Below are 18,751 nucleotides of genomic sequence, written 5' to 3'. Positions count from 1 at the left end.
CAATGATACATTAATTAAAATGGGTCCCACCATTTTCTTTTTAACCCCCTTGTTCCATACTTTTTCCTTTTTTATACAGTGGGAAGACAGATCGAACTGCACCACGACTAGTTGTTTGAAGTTGAGTTATCTTAACAAATTGTTCCTGGATAATAGAAGGGCACAATTATGAGGACATAGTTTTGGGAATTTGCAAAGAAAGTCTTTTCTAGGAACTGCTACAAACGGTGAAGCACCAGTTCTGAGCAGTTCACTAATTTTGTATGATGTCCGGTTCCAAGCGCCATCCGGACCAGTTCCTGTTCAACAGGCTGATTCAGTTCAGTTCTTACATGAGATTCCAATACTTCTCGTTAGTGACTAGGTCTTATATGCATTTTTCTGTTATTAAAATCCTTTCCTTTGGATTATTATACACAAATCTTTGTACAAAATAACTATTTACCATGGTGCTATTCTGACCCCGCCTCCCCCCTCCAAAACAAAAAAATGTGCGGTCGAAATAAACCAAAAAGGCAGGAAGAAATCAAACAAAAGCATCATGGTTTTCTAGTAAGCCCTCCAGGAACTAGTTAAAACCCCGTGTAACATAATACGAGGAAAAAAGAAAATATTTTAAGCATCAAAACCCTTCTTATGTTAGACTGTGTAGCTGTCCATGCATGATCACTGCTCATCTTGTTGGCCTAGTCCATGTTGTCTCGGACGTTATAGTGTTACCATAATAAACCTGCTTTGTGCTATCATCCCAGTAAGCCTGAAAGCCAAGTAAAAATTGAAATGAATATGAGATCAAAATGTCATCATATAACATCTTTATGAACCAATTTCACAGTTTCAAAACACGTACAACCATATATCGAACATGAATATTGTTGAACTGCTGTTAAGCTAAACATTCAACACCTACCACCTTGTTGCATACAACACAGCACTGATTAATTTGTGATTAGTATTGAGAAAATAAAAGAAACTCTGAAGGGTACAAAGGCAAAAATGGATACAAGTTTACAAAAGGAACATTAAAAAAGAAAGTGATAACAAGTTAGCTCTGTTAAAGAAGAAGAAATATAAGTGCATTCAAAAATGCTTTCAACCCATCCTCCTCGAATCAAATTTTACCCTAATAAATTTTGATTAAAATTGACAACAGCAGACATAGCAGCATTTCACAAACTAAATACACTACATTAGATTTCCTTGTTTTAAAAAAAGGGAAGAACCCTGAAAACACACCTGCCAATTAGTTGGGAGACCCTTAGAGTGTTCACTCAGATCGTGTTGCTGCTGGTTATGCTCAATTGCATCTTGCGGTGTACTAACAGATTCTTTTGCTGCTTGTGCTCTCCTGCGTTTGACCTTCTCTCGCCTGAATAAAACAAAAAATCTCATTATTGTGTGTAAGCAGGACAATGGGTGGATGTGAAATTAAAGGTTTCTGGAGTCCCATACCAATCACCAACTAGAGGCTGAAAATTAGCATTATCTTTGGCCTCTCCACTTGCAATTTGCTTGGCATGCCACTCCTAAAATCAAAGGAATTTGAGAAACAAAAATTTGGAAGACTGCAATGTTTTATGAAAGTAAGTTACACATGCAAACCTCTATTTCCCTTTGACGCTTTCTTTCTAAGACCTCAAACACACTATCAGGTTCTTCCTCTTCTTCGAGCAACTCCTCTTTAGCTGCCTTCCACTAATAATCAATAAACATCTACAGATCAATTTCACGTTGAAGAGGAAGTAATCCAGGGTATAAAATCTAAAAAATATCAAGAAAACATAAATACTTTTTGTTGTAAAAAAACTTGCCTTATCTACTAAACTTGAAACCTTCTTATTAGATTTTAATGAGGATCCAACTGCAACTGCTCGTTTCCTATTGCGTGCAACTGAGAACAAGGAGGGGAAAGGTAAGTAATCATAAATGACAGGATAGCTATTTATCATGCAGCTAAGTAGCTCACAAGGGGCATGAACAGCATTCAACAAATACATTTCAAATTTTCATGGATGAACAAATAAAAGCAAGTAGGAAGAAAGTGTATGCAAATATTTGTAAAAAAAAATACCTAATTATAATCAATTTAAAAAGAAAGTGTATGGAAACTTGGAAAGGCATGCTGACAAATAAACCACTAATATGACTGGATAAGCCCATCACAAGAACGGCAAAAGAAGTTTGTTTTTTTGTGGTTTGGGGGGGGGGGGGGGGGGGTTTGAAATAGAAGGTTCAAATTGTAAGTAAATATGATCAATTCTGGAAACATAATGCCTAACAACCTAGGAATGAGTTTAAGAACCCCTAGGTTGCAACAATCCTCAACTTTACAAGCAGCTAAGTTTAAAACAGGATCACCCAATCAGTAACAGTAGACTTGTTCAGTATCTGTACCTTTTGTTTGGGCTTTAGGAACTAATGATGATGTGTTGTTTTCTGCAGCAGATTTGGCAGTAGCAGGAGGCAATGAGACACCTTCGTCAACTGAAACAGTTGCAGGCGCATGGATGCTAGATGAGGTGGACGGAGAATCACAAGATGCCCAGTCAGCCCCACCAACACCAGAATCATTAATATTGATAGCAGGTATGGACTTTGAACCAGCTCCTGGTAAATTTAAAAACTCAGATTAATTTATAAAAAAAATGCTGAAAGAACCAAGTCAGATAAGAATATTTACTGCAATAAAAAATAGAAAATAATTCACTAACTACCAATATGGTACCAATATAAACATACCATCTTGAACCTCATAATAAGCAACAGTGCCAGTTGGATTGATCATAACTTGAGGATTTTCACTATAAATGTTAGGAACTGCAGTATTATAGTAGATCTGTGCAGGTGGCATAGCAATTTGTCCATATATATTACTGCTTGGGACTTCAGCAGCTGTCTGCCCATAATATTCAGCAGCAACACCAGGATATAGACTATATTGAGCATAAGAAAGGGGCTGCCCTGTCTCTGCGTAAGATGGGAGAACACTATAAGAAGGTGCTAGTGGGTCACCAGGTGGAGGGGGCACCTGATCATTGTCTGGCGGTGGTGGTGGAGGCACATGCTCATTATCAGGGGGTGGAGGAGGAATCCATTCATCATCTGGAGGAGGAGGAACAAATTCACCCTCCTCAGGCAACACAGAATGGTAGTCAACAGGTGGATTCAACTGAACCAGTTGATCTGTGTGCACGGAATCGTTTGCAACAGGTACATCGATGACAGTAGTATTGCCTGAGGAATTCATATCTTCGACTTCCATGTCCACATCCATATCAACATCTTCCCCAACATTATACCCATGTTTATGAATTGGTTCCTGAGGATTTATAATTGCTTCAACCTTTGAATTAATTTCTACATCTGTTTCCATATGACTACCAGGAGAACTAGACAATGGAACATGCTGACCATTGGCAGAAATATTATTGTTGATATCTTCTAGAACTGCAGCCGAAGCATCAACCTGAGATTCATTAGAAACATCACAAGTAAGAAGGCTCCCTTTGTTCTTATTATTATCTACCTCGGACTCATGTCCCATGCCATTCAGTTGGTCAGCCAATTCTTCAGAGACAGGGACAAGTTTATCCTCAACATCCTCAACTTCATCATGTGAAGAATTACCAGTTTGCATCAAATCATCAGTGATCAAACTTTCAAGCAATTTTATCTTTCTGTCAGAATGCTCCCAGAATGGAAGCAAAGATGATCCATATGATGCAAGAGACCTAATATCAGAGAGCCTAATCTCAATCTCTAGCATGTACTTTGACAAGAAGTCTTGGCCTTGCAGATTGTCCTTTGACCTGTGTAGTATTCTGTTAGTTAAATCTGGAACTGGAAGATATAAGCTTTTCACACTATGAAATAAATAATCAAACAAAATACTGCAAATAAATGATGCAGAGAAGCTAAAATTAGATACTTACTTTTTCAATGATTTCAGCCTCTCTAACAAACTCTCACTTTGTTCGACAAGACGAGAAGGAAAAACAATGTCCAATTGCTGTTCTTCAACACCAAACTTGGAAACAGATGAATGGTGTCCCTTATCAGATAAACTCATATGACCATCATTTCTTGTCAATTCATTTCCATTAACATCAGAACCTTGATTCTGATTTGTACATTCAACACTACCACCATTAATTTGGGACCCGTAACCATACAATTCTTTATGAGAAGCCACTGTGGCTTCCAGCGAACAGTCAATTATGAAAGCAGAAGAAGTGTCCTGCATCACCGCGGAGAGCACATTGGAATTATCACCAACAGCAGCACTCTTTGTTTTATCATTGACAAAAGCATGAGGTATTGAGTCATTAGCCAACTGATCCGCATGAGCCAAGACCTGGGGCACTTCCCATGAAGTTTCCCCAGTTTCAATGTTCCAGTAATAACACCGTTGACTTTCCTCGTGCATCACCATCTTCCACCCCAAACCAACATCAGTGACAACTTGTTCATCATAACTTTCAGAAACATATATTTGATCTTTGGAAATCATTTCATTTTGCAAACTACCAGCAGCACCATCGCTTTCATTTCTTTCACTGTATGCAACATCAAGTGAAGCAGAATTTTGTATTGTATTTTGCAGTCCATTACTCTGAGCAACAAGATCTACTGGGACACTGATGTCCAAATCTTTGGATCCTTCATCATGTACACCCTTAGTCTGACAAAAATAAAACAGTAAAAAGTATAAATAGCACATAAAAACATAGCTTATTCTTTGTAGAAAGAAGTACCATACACCTATTCCACAGACAATATTTCCTAAAATTGTCGTGAGTGGCACAGGAATATACCCTTACCCTATATATCAAATAATGCAATGAAATACAAAATGAGTACACATAGCTAATACTTCTAGAGAGTGCTAGATAAATATGAATATCGTATGATATTAGGAACCAGTTATGGTAAACAGAATTCCAATCTAAAGAAGTACTCATAAATTGTTGCAAATCATAAGCCCCTAATAATAAAAATAAAAATTGTTATATTACAGCATCAGAAAAGGGGACCTCAAGCAAAGGAAACTATTTGCTAACAAATGATAGAGACACATAAAAATCATAATTTATATCCATCAGGAAGACAGGAAATCGCTCTCTCAAATAACCTGAGTATATTGTGCTTAATCCATCAAATATACGCCTAGGGGAATTCAAACAATATACTAACATTGAACCAGGCCCAATATTGGCATACCCTCCTCACCATAAGAGAATCAATTAGGAAAATTATTAAGATCAACAGATCAAGAATATCAATTTAAGCACCATACAAGGCCAACCACAGATATGAAGCTCAGATACATATTTGGTATGACAAAACCAAAGTTTTGACTTAGAATGCAAATGAAGGTAGTAGAATACCTCTTCATTAAGCATGGGACTTTGCACATTTGCATCATTAAGCCCTTTGCTTGATCCGGCATCCCCTTCATCATCACTATATTGCCCAAGTAACAGCAGGGGATTCTGTGGTTGTTGACCTGAAGACAAGATGCCAGCATGTTAGAAACTACATAAATGTTGGCTTATTGACCATGCAATAGCAAGAATATTAAAAAAAGAATGCCAAAAGGATTTAAAAACTACTTAAAAAAAGAGAGCTACAATTGACAAGAAAGACAAAAAGCAACTTAAGGATGAAAAAATAGATTCACAAGCATTTTAGCTTGTATCATCTTGTCACCTGTTACAGATGGGAAATGTCAGTAAGCCATTAAGCAAATCAAGCCAGAAACATACGAACCGATAAAACTTTCTACCGTCTGAACCTCAGTAATCCCTTGATGCAGCCAAAAGGGGAGGAAAACGATTAGGAGTCATTCATATTTCAATTTGGCAAGGCCGACCTCATCTGAAATGAATGTTCCCAAGACCACGGAAGCCCAACAGTCTGAGAACATTTTCTTGGGGCAAACAACAAAACATGTCTTGTATATATAGTTCCATATTTCCACCAATTTAATGTTGAGCACTCAAGTCCTCTAAATATAGTCCTTTTGAGAAAACTGACAGAACCCACCTGAAGAAGAGGGTGAATTGGGTGACCCATCACGATGTTGAGAATCAGTATCTCCTCCAGCATCACCATGTAGAGTGGAGCCACCCAACTCTCCTGGAAAGGTGTAAAATTAAAAACATGGCAAGTAACCAAAATGGATCAAAAACCACTTCCATAATTTGTTCCGCTAAGAATTCCCAGGCATCCTTTATGACAGGTGCAATACACTGAACACTCAAAAGCATAGAGTTTCAAAACACCAATCTAAAAACATGTCTTACGCACAGGCTCCACAAGTCATTACTCATTAGCACATTCTTTAGCATTGCACACACCAATTATTTTAAAGACAAATACATAATACTTAGATATAAACTATAAGTATAAACAACCCCGATGGTAAGTAACTCTGCCCAAATGAGAAAACTCAAAACTTTTATTTGCCCAAGACAAAAGCATCAAAAGATAAATAATATGTAACAACACACACATTCAATTGTGAAAAACACATGGGCAAAAAGACCCAGAAAGCAAAAATAATACAATATGAGATAAGAGTCAGTGCAATACGCATATATTATTTGATTCGATAAGTACCAAAATATTAAATTAATAAATTCACATACAAATCATATTACTATCACTTCCAATAAACTTTTAACAAAATATGAAGAAAAAAAAAAGTAGAAAGCAAAATAATAGAATATGGGATATAACATCATAAGAGTCATTGAAACCGTAAGTTATTTATTATTCGATAAGTCTCGTAGTACCAAATTAACAAATTCACATACAAATCATATTACTGTCATTCTCCACAAAACTTCAACATAATATGGCAAACCCTATAAAGCAAAAATAATACAAATATAACAAAAAAAAAATCCATAAGCAGCAAAGATATGTGCCAGAATCAAGGTTTCTGAATTCGAAGCAATAGGAAAAATTAATCACAAAAAAAAGACAAATTAAAAACAAAAGCAAAAAAGAGGTTAAAGGAACCAAAGGTAGTGGATACCAGAGGGTTCCGCGAAAAGATCGAGTTTGACTCTGCGACCGGCGTTGCCGAGAGCGGCGAGGCGGCGACGCTCTTTTCTCTTCCCCATTTGATTCGCTATTCGAATTTCGATTCAACAAACGGTTTGTGGCGCGCTGTGAGCAAAAAACGGAGCTTCAATTTTTAGGGTTTGCAGTGTTTTTTGCATTTGAGCCTTTGAAAAAAAAAAAAAAAAAAAAAAACAAAACCAACAAAGAAGATGGTGACGGGTCGGGTTTCCTATTACGGGTCGGGTTATCAGTTGCGGTCGGGTTTCGGGTAACGGGTCGCGTAATTCTGATACAGGTTTCTCTGCGGTTACGGGTCTGGCTCGTTAGTACAGTGTCTTGCTAAGTGAAGGCCACGTGGAAAGACTAAAGAGTATAAATTTCATTGCAGTGGAACCAATTGGTTAGGGTTGGCTAGGATTTCACCTGTAAACTAACATTTTCTTTTTTGTCAATTTCCATATCCGAGAGTGAATCACTAATTACTAATATAGTAATATTAAGATTTATTTTAGGAGCTTGACCTTTTTTAACGAATTTTTTTTTATAAGTGAGGAGGAATCCAATTTATAATCACATTTTAATTTAATTAGTGCATCTTTTTATATAAAATATTTATGTATATTTTTTAAAATTAAACTAAAACATTAATAAATTGTTGGTTTGAATGATAGTAGATTCGATTTTCTTAAGTAACTCATGTTCAAATTTTATAAATAAATAAAAAAAGTAACTTACTAAACAGGTTCTTTAATGAAAATTATAATAATTAATAAAACCAAACCATATTTCTTACCAATAATATAGTTTAAAAACATACTAAAATAATATTTATTTTGATTTAAATACCAAAATAATAGTATGATATTATTTTTAATAATAAGATTTTCTAAAATAATAGAATGTATTAGAATTTCAAAAAACTGCGATAATAAACTATATTAATAATGACTAGTACATTTTAATTTTAATTTAAAAATAATATTATTGTGATAAATTAAAATAAAGTATGATTTAATTTAGTCTAAATTTTAAAATAATAACATTCTTGGTACACAATTGCACGGGTGTTATTAGATAAATTTGTAGTGGTACTAATTTATGATAAATATATTAGTTTTTTCTAATTTATATTTTCAGATAATCCACACAGTCCCCAAGTTTAAAAATTTATTATTGGAGATGCTCTAACTTAGTCAAATTGGTATGATGCATGTTGTACGGGTATAAAATAAAGATATCATCAACAAACATACCCACCCTTTTATTTATATTCTAATGCGAGTAATATTAAACTGTTAAAGGATAATTTAACTTCTTTAAAGTGAGTAATTCATTTTAGAAGGTAAAGTAATTAGGATTTAACGTATTTAAATTGAACAATTCATTCTAGAAGATAAAGTAAGTAATTTTGTTAATGAAAAATTAACAAATGATATTACTTGCATTAGAATATAATAACTTGTTTTATAGGAGTTTCATAGGTATGACAACCCATTTTCGAGGGCTACCTCCTCTAGCTTTACATTCAGCTATTTTTAGGTGACAGACTTTAAGTTGGATAATATTACATTTGAGTCGAAGAATTTCATAAATAATAAATTTGGCAACAATCTCAGGGGTTGTAATGTCCATCTTTGTGTCTTAGAAAACTTTATTGTAAAGTCTTTGGCATTATCCATTGTTGGATTTAATTTTTTTTATGTTTTTATATAGTTTTTATGATTTTTAAAATTAAATATCATTATTAAATATTAATACAATTGTTGTGCACGGCAGACGACATGAAAAAGATCAAAAGGTCAGTAGAAAAATCAAATTCATCTATTGCCTAACAAGGTGTCTAAATCTTATGCTTGTAAACATGTTTTTAACTTCATCCCAAAAAATTATATCTATCTAATCATTTATGATGAAATAGTATGAGGTGTTTGTTATAAAAAAAAACCTGTTTTAGAGGAGCTAAATCCAAGGAAGTAATTAATTATTGATGAGAAAATAAATTGTTAATGTTACGTGGCATTCATAATAAATCATGAATATATTGGAATATCAATGGTGAATGTTCTCATAAGGAATCACAATTACATGTTTTATCCTTCATTTGTAGTTTTAGAAAAGCCTAATTCGTGGAAATAACAATATAATGAGTTGTTTGGTAATTTTCAATATTTTTAGTATGTCACTAACTTATAAGTTAACCAAAAATTTATAAGAAGTTATAAGCTAAAAAATTAACAATTTAAAATCTATCCAATTGAATTGAAAGTTTAAGAAGATATTAACTAATAATTAGCTAATAAATATAAAATAAAATAAAAGAACGTATTTAGTTCTTTGATTATAACTATATGTATGTACTATTTTAAAAATTAGTGTATTAATCTTTTCCAAGTGTGATCATATAAAATAAAATAAAATAAAATGTTTCTAAAATATAAAAAAGGGTAAAATAGGATTTTCAAGTGAACTGGTGAGGATAAAAATTGAAAAAGAAAAATCCTAAGAACTTATAAGCTATGTTAGTTGAAATAGTTTTTGAAAATAAGTTCGAAACTGTTAAAGCTTGCATTTGGTTAAACTAATTTATAAGTTACTAAAATAGTTTGTCAAGTAGATTTAAGAGTAAATTATATTGTATTTTCTTAAAAATAATATTGCAGCATGTTATATTCCTCTTTCAAACCCTCATTCACTCCAACAGTTTCTCAATTGTCGAAATCCTAATTTTTTTTCTTATAGATTTGAATGTGACTAACTTATATTAAATCCTCATTTTTTTTATACATTTGAATGTTACTTAATTGTTATGACTCTATCTCTCTTTTGGCAGGTATTAACTTATGACTATCTTATATTATGAAGATAAAGATAATGTAGTTACGTTACTTTTTTTAATAAACTTTTTACATTATGACACAACATTTTTCAAATGGGAGAAAAGTGCATGCTCTAGTTAGCGTAAGACTTTTTATGTTGAAAGGAGCTTTGGGATTTATGCACTAATAGAGAAGCTCCTTGGATGCATGTTAGTTAGTTCAAAAATATAGATGTGGCAGTGAGTTTAATTTGTAAAAAAAGTGCAAACCATCTTCAAATTATTCGAGAGGAAAATGTGACATTGGAACCACTTCCAAGGAAAATGTCACATGGAAAGTGGAAAATGGAAGAAGATTGGGTTCCAATTTCCAAACATTGGTAGACTCATGAGTGATGGATATCACATATACTATCCTTCAACTTCATGGTGTTAATGATGACGCAAAAGTTATAATGTTTATTGATATATTTGGCCATTGGGACTTTACCCACATTGATTATGTCCTTCCAACTCATATTGTTAACAAGATCAGGGCCATGTCCCCCCTCCAAACACTAACATACATTATTGCATAGCATGGGCTTCAACTAATGATGGATCTGCTTATAACATCATGTTTATATATATATATATATATATATATATATATATATATATATATATATATATATATATATATATATATATATATATATATATATATATAAATTTCGATCAAGAGCAATATATAACATGATTCTGGCAATTTAATTGTCCTTCTTAGCAAAGTCACGATGAATTAGTTGTGGCAACGTATATTATGCATGATTAAACCAATACTTCGGAAAACTTTTTTTAAATATCATCAACTATGTTCAACAAATCATTTGAATTAGTTTTATTTTTTTTTTAAATTGAAAAACTTGTTTGATTATTTGATAAATAAGTTTTTTAAAGTAATTTTTAACATTTTTTAAAACATTAATTGAAATATTATTTTTTAAAATTCTAGCATTTAAATTTTTATATTTTATTGTTTTTTAATCCTTCAAAATGTTTATTCAATTTTATTATTATCTTTTTTAAATATGTCAATTTTATCATTCCACGTTAATGGTTCATGATAAGAGTAAGAGGGAAGTTAGAGTATGTACTATGTAACTTATTTTTAAAGCAACTTCAGTCTTCAGCTACTTTTTAAGTTACATTTGCCCTTGTTTTCTTTTATAAAAATAATTATCCTTTAATTTTTTAGAACTTCAATTCAAATATGTTTGATCCCTTTTAAAGAAAAAGAAAAGATGAAAAAAATGAGCTAAACACTACATGAAGATATCTTTCAATTTATTTTTGAAAACTTGTGACTTAGCAAGTAGCAATATGTTTTTTTGGTTTTACCTTTGAAGTTTTTTTTACGATAAAAGTAATGTGAATTTTTTTTTATTCCTATGGTTTTTTTTAACTATATACGAGAGACAAGAAAAATATGAGATAAATAGATGATATATTGAAAGAAGTAAAGAAAAATAAATTATGAAATGTTACAAAAAAAATGCATAAATTTTTTGCTAATAATAAAAATAATTTTAAATTATAATATTATAAATATTACCAAACAAAAAGAAAAATGATTATAAATATTTTTTTTACATAAGCAAATTATTTAATTCAAACACACATCACACTATCACACTTGCAACATGACATGTATGGATACTTTTTCTTTCTTAAATGTTTAAAGATAGGGATATTCATATGTACAGTCACATGTGATTCTGAATTGACTCGAACCCATCTAAATAGTGTGTTATGCCATTTATGTATTTGGATCAAAATCAAATAGAACATATCAAAATCGTTTATGTATGAGTTGGATCAAAATCAAATAAAACATATCAAAATTGTTTATGTATGAGTTGGATCACGGTTTAAATTTATAAATCTGATCAAAATCGAATCAGACTAATAAATTTTTTTAGAATTGTTTGGTTTGACTTTAAATATTGCTAATATTGGGAGTGTTGGAAGACTTCTTAACGTATTACTTTCATGTACATTTGTTTTACTTTTTTCATATTTATTTTTCTATTATATTTATAATAATAATTGATCATATTTTGTTCATTTGCTTCAACAAATATGGTTATAACAAATCTAATTATAACAAATTTGGTTGTAGTAAAATTTATTACAAGAAATTAGTTTATAAAAAATAATTGTAATTCAGACTATTATAATAAATCTTATTGAAAAATATTTTATTTTAATTTGTATTAATTTATTTTAAAATATTATGTTGATGGTGTTAAATGAATCAATTTTATTATTTTCAGACATTTGATAATGTTGTGTTAATTAGATTGAATATTTGAATGAATCATGATATAAAATAATAATTATAAAAAAAAAATCAAATTTAAATTGATAGTCCATTAGTCCAAACTAAACGAAATTATTCATAAATGAGTTGAGTTAAAAAAAAGTATAAAAACTAAACGGAATATCAAAATTAATCTGATGGGCCTGGAAACACCCCTGATTAAAGAACGAAAAGCACGCAAAGGAGTTTTTTTTTTTCTTTTTCAAGGGTGGCACGCAAAGGAGTTAAAGTTCTTGGTTTGAATGAGAGTATATGAAATGAAAATATAAAAACATAAAAGAAATCATAAAAAGTTTATCTCTGATCATTTGAGGTTTAAACTAAAAAAATTAATTCACGAAAAAAAACTAAGAAAAAAAATATTTTGTTAGTAGCATTAATATTTGAATATTGTACCATCGAAAGCCTAGATTAATTAATAATTTAATTAGGGATATTGAGTTTGTACCCTGTTTGTATAATTACATTAAATATTTTAAAAAAGTTTTATGATATGATTTACCGCATATAACTATGATATACGATTAAACATAATTATTCTCATAAAACATATTATTTAAGTATCATAATTAAGCATTTAACCAATTTAAAATCAAGTTGGATTTAATAATTTTTTTTTCAGTTTTTTTATAAGAAAAATATTTTCAAATTTTAACAGACATGTATTATAAATGTAGAAAAAAAGTTATTTATACTGTGAACTTAAAAAAGAGTATTATTAATATATATTTATAATTATATAATTATTATAAAAAGATCCTTATTAATATATATTAGTTGGAAACAAGCACTCTATAGTGCCTCGACTATCAATTTCTTTTATTTTTTTAGTTTTAAATTAAAAATAAAAAATAATTGTAACATTGGAGGAGTTTTTTCTTAATAACTGGTTGATTTTTAGAATTAGTTAGAGAATAAAATGATCTAAGGTGCACATCAAATAGGGATAATTTTTTATTAATAATTCTAGATGATAAATATATATTTTATAATTATATAATCATTACAAAAAAAAACAAGTTATAATTATATAACACTGTAAAAATAATTTATAATTTTTCCAATTAGATTCTCTCACACGAAAACTATGAAATCAAAAAACAAAAAGATCATATACATGATGAAATCACTTGAAAAATTAATTTACCAAAAAACTAGAAAATAATATAATATTTGAGTAGCTAATGATAAAATTAGAATATATATTGTTGTTTCCTGTTCACACGAGTTGATATCCTTATTTTTTTATTAATCTCTAATTCTTAAAAGCACTTCTGCACCCAGTATAGACCGAAATTCTAGGGATTTTTTGAATTCAGTTGTCACACAATTTTTGTCTGGGTTTTTTTTTTTTTTCAAATATCAATTGAGCTTTATTATTTGCATATCGAATTAGAAACGATTATTATATAATTCAAAATCTTGTTTCAAAATTAAAAATGATCATTATTTTAAAAAAAGTCGTTTTGACTTATTTTAAATGTATAAAAGACTAATTTATTTTTTATTGCCCAAATTATGTTTTTTTAATTAACAAATCAATATAATTGAAAACCTTAAAGTTGATATTTTTTATATAATTTTTTGTAGAAAAACTTTATTAAAACATTTTTAGATAACCATATGACCTGGAAATTTGGGTTATACCATTTGATATAAAAATATGTTGTCAGAGGTTCTTGTGGGTTGTACTCTATCTGTCATCGACCATATCACTTTCGTCACCTTCACAGATACATTCGTTGCAATCATCCATCTCACTTCCACAAATTCCTCCAAATTCTAACCAAACCCTTCACTACTCCAAATTCCAAAACTTCTTCACACTCCTTCTTTTCCCTCTTCTGGTGCCCGATCTTCTGCCTCCAAGGTTTGATTTTCCTCCCTACCCTCTTCGGCATATTGCTTTTTAATCTTAGATGAGGCTGCAGAACATAATTATATGGTGTATTTTGATGTGGGGTTCTTGAGTTTTCTGTAAATTTTGTTCCTTTTTTGTGTGTTGATTTGTTGCTGGTTCGCATAGATCGATGGGGTTTTTTTTTGGTGCATGTGAGGTGATGGGCATGTGAATAGTGAATTTCCCTGAATGAATCTGATCACTTACCAGATTTGTAGAGTTGTGTTCTTTTGATGCGGGGATTTTGAAACTTGAATCTGGTGTTGCTCCGAGGTTATTTCGATAGGTTTTGTGTGTGACGATGGACGTGGGATCATGGATCCGAGTTTATCAATCATCAGTAATTGTCGTATATGTGTGTGTTTTTATTTTTTTTAAGATTATGGATTTATTTAAAATTTGGCTTTTAATATTGGCAATGTAGCATCACCCCATCTCGTGGAACTAGGCTTGTTTGTTGTTGTTGTTTTAAATATGGTTCTATCTTGAGTTCCTTAATCCTTGTTAATTTCTCAAATTTATGTGGCAAATTTTTCAACATCCAAACATTTGGGAATGAGTTTAAGGAGTGTTCGATAGGTGTGCATACATACATACATCATTGAAATGTGAATTTACATGCACAATTTCATGTCATTCAAAGTGAAAGGAACAAATCAATGCACAATCTATAGCCTTTGAATGCATATGCTTATAGTATTTAATTTTGTGATAAGCACTTCAAATTCAAATTAATCCTGATTGTGGTTGAAATATGGAACTAGTAATGCTGCTTTGTTTTCAATTTGAGTACCTTCTAATATCAGAATGTCATGGATATTATGTTTCAATTCTGAAGCCAGGTTTCTTTCTCCCATTGTTGCCTTTCAAATTTTGCAGATTTTGGTATTTGGGATTGATCACCTGGAGTTGGAAATGGTTAAAAGGTTCACTTGTTTTGTGCCCGCTTATGATGACTTTATGAGGGATGAACTAAATGGAATGTCTAACTGATTTGTTCTTGGAACAGTTATGGAGTGTTCTGATTTGCAAAAGATATCATGTTGCGGTGCTTAGAGGGACTTAAGCCTTTATTTGCTTCCATATTACGATGTTGTGACCTGGATATATATAACCAGCCAAGAGGCCTTGAAGATCCTGAACTTCTTGCTAGAGAGACTGTGTGTATGCACTTAACCTTACTTTATGCTTATGATTCATTAATTGTCACTTTTGTTCTTACATAATTTGATTACAAATTAATTTTGATTTTTTAACCTATGTGCTTTGGTTGAGAATATGCGCTTCTGAAGTCCTATATCTTGTGTTATTCCATTGTATTTGAGGTAACTTTATTAGTGGCGATGAACCAGAAAAGAAAAGCAACAGCATAGAAAATGCAATTATCTTCTTTGTTTTGCTGGACTCTGTTACCTCTAATACGGTTGTTAGGAAATAAATATGTAATATTTGTTCTAAAGATAGCTATTTATTTTGCTTGTATATGCAGTCAGTGTAAGCGAAATAGAAGCACTTTACGAGCTCTTCAAAAAGATTAGCAGTGCTGTAATCGACGATGGGTTGATTAACAAGGTTTGTCATTGGAAAACTGTGTTTTGGGCATATTGTATTTCACTAGTTGAGCCTTTTTCAACAATGAAAGAAAATAAATATTTCATTTAAGTTTTATTTATTTATAGTGTAGCTTCTATTTTTCTATTTTGTCATTTACTTTTCAAAATCTATCAGATGTTACATTCAATTTTAGATTTCATTTGCAGGAAGAGTTTCAGTTGGCATTGTTCAAGACAAATAAAAAAGAAAGTCTGTTTGCTGATCGGGTATTGCTTTCATTTCTTTTTATTGTTTTTTATGCAAATATTTTTACCTTGAAGCATGAAAATCTCTTTCCATGGTCCTATCAGGTTAATATCCACACAGATACACACAAAAAAAATTGGCTTGCCTGTCTAGTGCTTAATGACTGGAATTTTGGTTGTCCTCCTTTTTTTTGTTATTATTGGTCGTCCAAGGCAATTATTGTAGCAGTTTGACATCTATATCAATCACCTTGTCTAGTCATTCTCATTTCTAAATGTTCAAGTGTCCCCTATTTTATCATTTCTTCTCTTTGGGCCAAGAAAAAGGTTTCAGACTATTACGATAGTTCAGGTTGCGCCATGTTGCCATTTTGTGCCTATGTGGGCATTAACCACATTGGTGCATCTATAATTGCACTAGAGTATCATATTTGTTTATATATACTAGCTTGAATAGTTCATTGAACATGAAAATTGTGAAAAACATGTTAAACTTTGTATCTTGAATGAATTATAATTTTAAAAAGTAGTGTGAGTCTGTGCGTGCATGTTTGTACATATAACTAAAAAGATGACATTTTAATACAATATGAAATAGTTAGTTTATCTGCAAAAAGTAATGTACACCAATGCATGATGTGGAACTACAGCCTTTAGCTTAATATGCAAGTATTATTTGTTTATACATTATTTTTTCACATGTTCCCTTCCATTTTGATTCAAGTTCTATATCTGTTTACGTATTATTTCAACATTATATTTTGTTCAAAAATTGATTCACAATTCAACTTGTGATTGGAATCTAATATGAACTTCTCTCTAACTCTATTAGGTATTTGATTTATTTGACACAAAGCACAATGGGATACTAGGTTTTGAAGAGTTTGCTCGTGCTCTCTCCGTTTTTCATCCAAATGCCCCTATTGATGATAAGATCGAATGTATGTTGCACAAATTTTTTTCCCTACAATTATTATTTTTGCATGAATTTTTCTATATTCTATTTTTAAATTTAAGAACAATGCACAACTGGAATCAAGTCTTTAATTTTCTTTAATAACATTTTTAAATAAACCAAAATTGACTCCATATGATATCATGTTTCAGTTTCCTTTCAACTATATGATCTCAAGCAGCAGGGTTTTATTGAAAGACAAGAGGTACTTATTCGTTTTTGGATTTAATTCTAAATTTTGTTTCTCGTTTGAGACAAGCCTGTTTTTTGTATGGCTTTCAATATAGGTGAAGCAAATGGTAGTTGCTACTCTTGCTGAATCTGGCATGAACCTATCAGATGACGTTATAGAAAGTATAATTGACAAGGTTTTACCCCTATTCTTCTATCACTTACATTTCTAAGTTCTAATTGTGCACAAGAATCTTAAGAGTCTCTTTTTCTCTTTTTGAAAACTCACATGAATAGTTTCGACATTAAAATTTGGATTTCTTAGACCTTCGAGGAAGCAGATACAAAGCATGATGGCAAAATTGACAAGGAAGAGTGGAGAAACCTTGTTTTGCGCCATCCGTCACTTTTGAAGAACATGACCCTTCAATACCTCAAGTAATTCTTTAATTTTATTTTTCTAGTCAATTTGCGTGGTACTCTCCCAAGTGGAGATAACCAAATAACTGCCCTTTATTAAAAAAATGAATGAGATGTGATATGCTCTTACTTCATTGGAAAGTCTAAAATTAACTGCAGCTCATTTGGTATTAGTATACTATAAAATTAAGCTACAAAGAAAGATAAAAAGGTCTAAATTAGAAAAATATCTTCATATTGAAGGACAGTTAACTTTGCTTTTTAGTGATTTAATTTTGAAAAGAGGGGCATGAAAATGAATACTAACTTTGAATTCAGAAAGAAATCAACTTAAATATCTAGAGTCATACATGTTACTCACGGTGTGGTATGGTTGACAAATAATCATGCCCCTTATGCATGTAGTTAGGGGTCCAATCCCCAGACCCATGTAAATGGAATAACATCTATTGAGAGAGGTCGATTCTTTAAATGGATCTTAATACTTTGAAGGATTACCCTAGGTTCACCCAAAAAAGATGCATATATGCTAACCGAGTTCAGGTTTGACGCAGTGAGATGTGTATAGATCATAGAACATTATATGAACAAGTATGGTCCTTTGATACACGTGCCGTGAACTACTAACATCTGTTTTTCCTTTTTCCTGTATTTCACTGGTGTTTTCTGATATCCTTTTTAATGTGTTTGGGCAGGGACATCACCACAACATTCCCGAGCTTTGTATTTCATTCACAAGTAGACGATACTTGAAGATAATTTCTCCCATGGCTTCTTCCTTTGGGCTGCATGGCCACTTTTGTACAAAAAAGGGCATGGCAGACAGCCTTGCTTTTACCTTACATTTGTTATATCTTTGAATAATGTATTTTGTTTTGTGGATTCTTTTGCTGGGATTTTACTTTCATTTTTTCTTCAAACTTCTAGACACATTTGGTTCCCATTTTTCAAATTTCAAAAGCAAGATTCCAAGGTTGTGTAGAGTTTGTTTTAAATTATGAGTATGTCATGACCTCAGAATATTTTGAAATTCTTTATGGTCAAAACTTGTCTACCGCATGTAAATAACTTCTTTGCCTTTGTTTCAATATGATTGTAGTCCTTAAAATAGGGGAGAGTTTACTTTTTTAATTTTTAAAAGTAAATCATTTCCTTAAACAATAAATGTGTAGTGTGTTTTGTATTCCAAAAAACTGAAGGTTAAACAATAAATGATTCTTTGTTATTACATCTAATATTAAATTTAAAATGCAATAAA

General features: G+C 31.2%; 2 protein-coding genes across 7 annotated transcripts; one reads left to right on the top strand and one right to left on the bottom strand.

Annotated features, from left to right (window-relative positions):
• Nucleotides 1-361: 361 nt before the first annotated feature.
• Nucleotides 362-7,228, bottom strand: LOC114397509. 4 transcript variants are annotated; one of them, XM_028359568.1, is made up of 11 exons: nt 7,043-7,228; nt 6,046-6,138; nt 5,388-5,506; nt 3,933-4,681; nt 2,740-3,809; nt 2,395-2,607; nt 1,812-1,891; nt 1,603-1,695; nt 1,453-1,526; nt 1,237-1,369; nt 362-757 (listed from the first exon to the last, which is right to left on the bottom strand). In XM_028359568.1, the coding sequence occupies exons 1-11, from the start codon at nt 7,128-7,130 to the stop codon at nt 674-676; spliced, it is 2,796 nt and encodes a 931-aa protein (XP_028215369.1). In that variant the 5' UTR covers nt 7,131-7,228; the 3' UTR covers nt 362-673. The 4 variants fall into 4 exon arrangements, with proteins under 4 accessions (XP_028215369.1, XP_028215371.1, XP_028215370.1 ...); XM_028359570.1 differs by having other exon boundaries at nt 5,710-6,138; nt 7,043-7,088; XM_028359569.1 differs by having other exon boundaries at nt 5,770-6,138; nt 7,043-7,088.
• A 6,667-nt stretch (nt 7,229-13,895) lies between these two features.
• LOC114397653 (calcineurin B-like protein 3) lies at nt 13,896-18,601 on the top strand. 3 transcript variants are annotated; one of them, XM_028359799.1, is made up of 10 exons: nt 13,896-14,118; nt 15,028-15,074; nt 15,158-15,312; nt 15,638-15,720; nt 15,909-15,968; nt 16,780-16,888; nt 17,055-17,107; nt 17,190-17,270; nt 17,399-17,511; nt 18,189-18,601. In XM_028359799.1, exons 3-10 carry the CDS (start codon nt 15,189-15,191, stop codon nt 18,244-18,246), a joined length of 681 nt encoding a protein of 226 aa, XP_028215600.1. In that variant the 5' UTR covers nt 13,896-14,118; nt 15,028-15,074; nt 15,158-15,188; the 3' UTR covers nt 18,247-18,601. The 3 variants fall into 3 exon arrangements, with proteins under 3 accessions (XP_028215600.1, XP_028215602.1, XP_028215601.1); XM_028359801.1 differs by lacking the exon at nt 15,028-15,074 and having other exon boundaries at nt 13,923-14,118; XM_028359800.1 differs by having other exon boundaries at nt 13,923-14,118; nt 15,028-15,312.
• Nucleotides 18,602-18,751: the final 150 nt, after the last annotated feature.

Source organism: Glycine soja, chromosome 18 (assembly GCF_004193775.1).
Source record: "Glycine soja cultivar W05 chromosome 18, ASM419377v2, whole genome shotgun sequence".
NCBI lineage: Eukaryota > Viridiplantae > Streptophyta > Magnoliopsida > Fabales > Fabaceae > Glycine > Glycine soja.
This window is presented reverse-complemented; position numbering and strand designations above follow the sequence as displayed.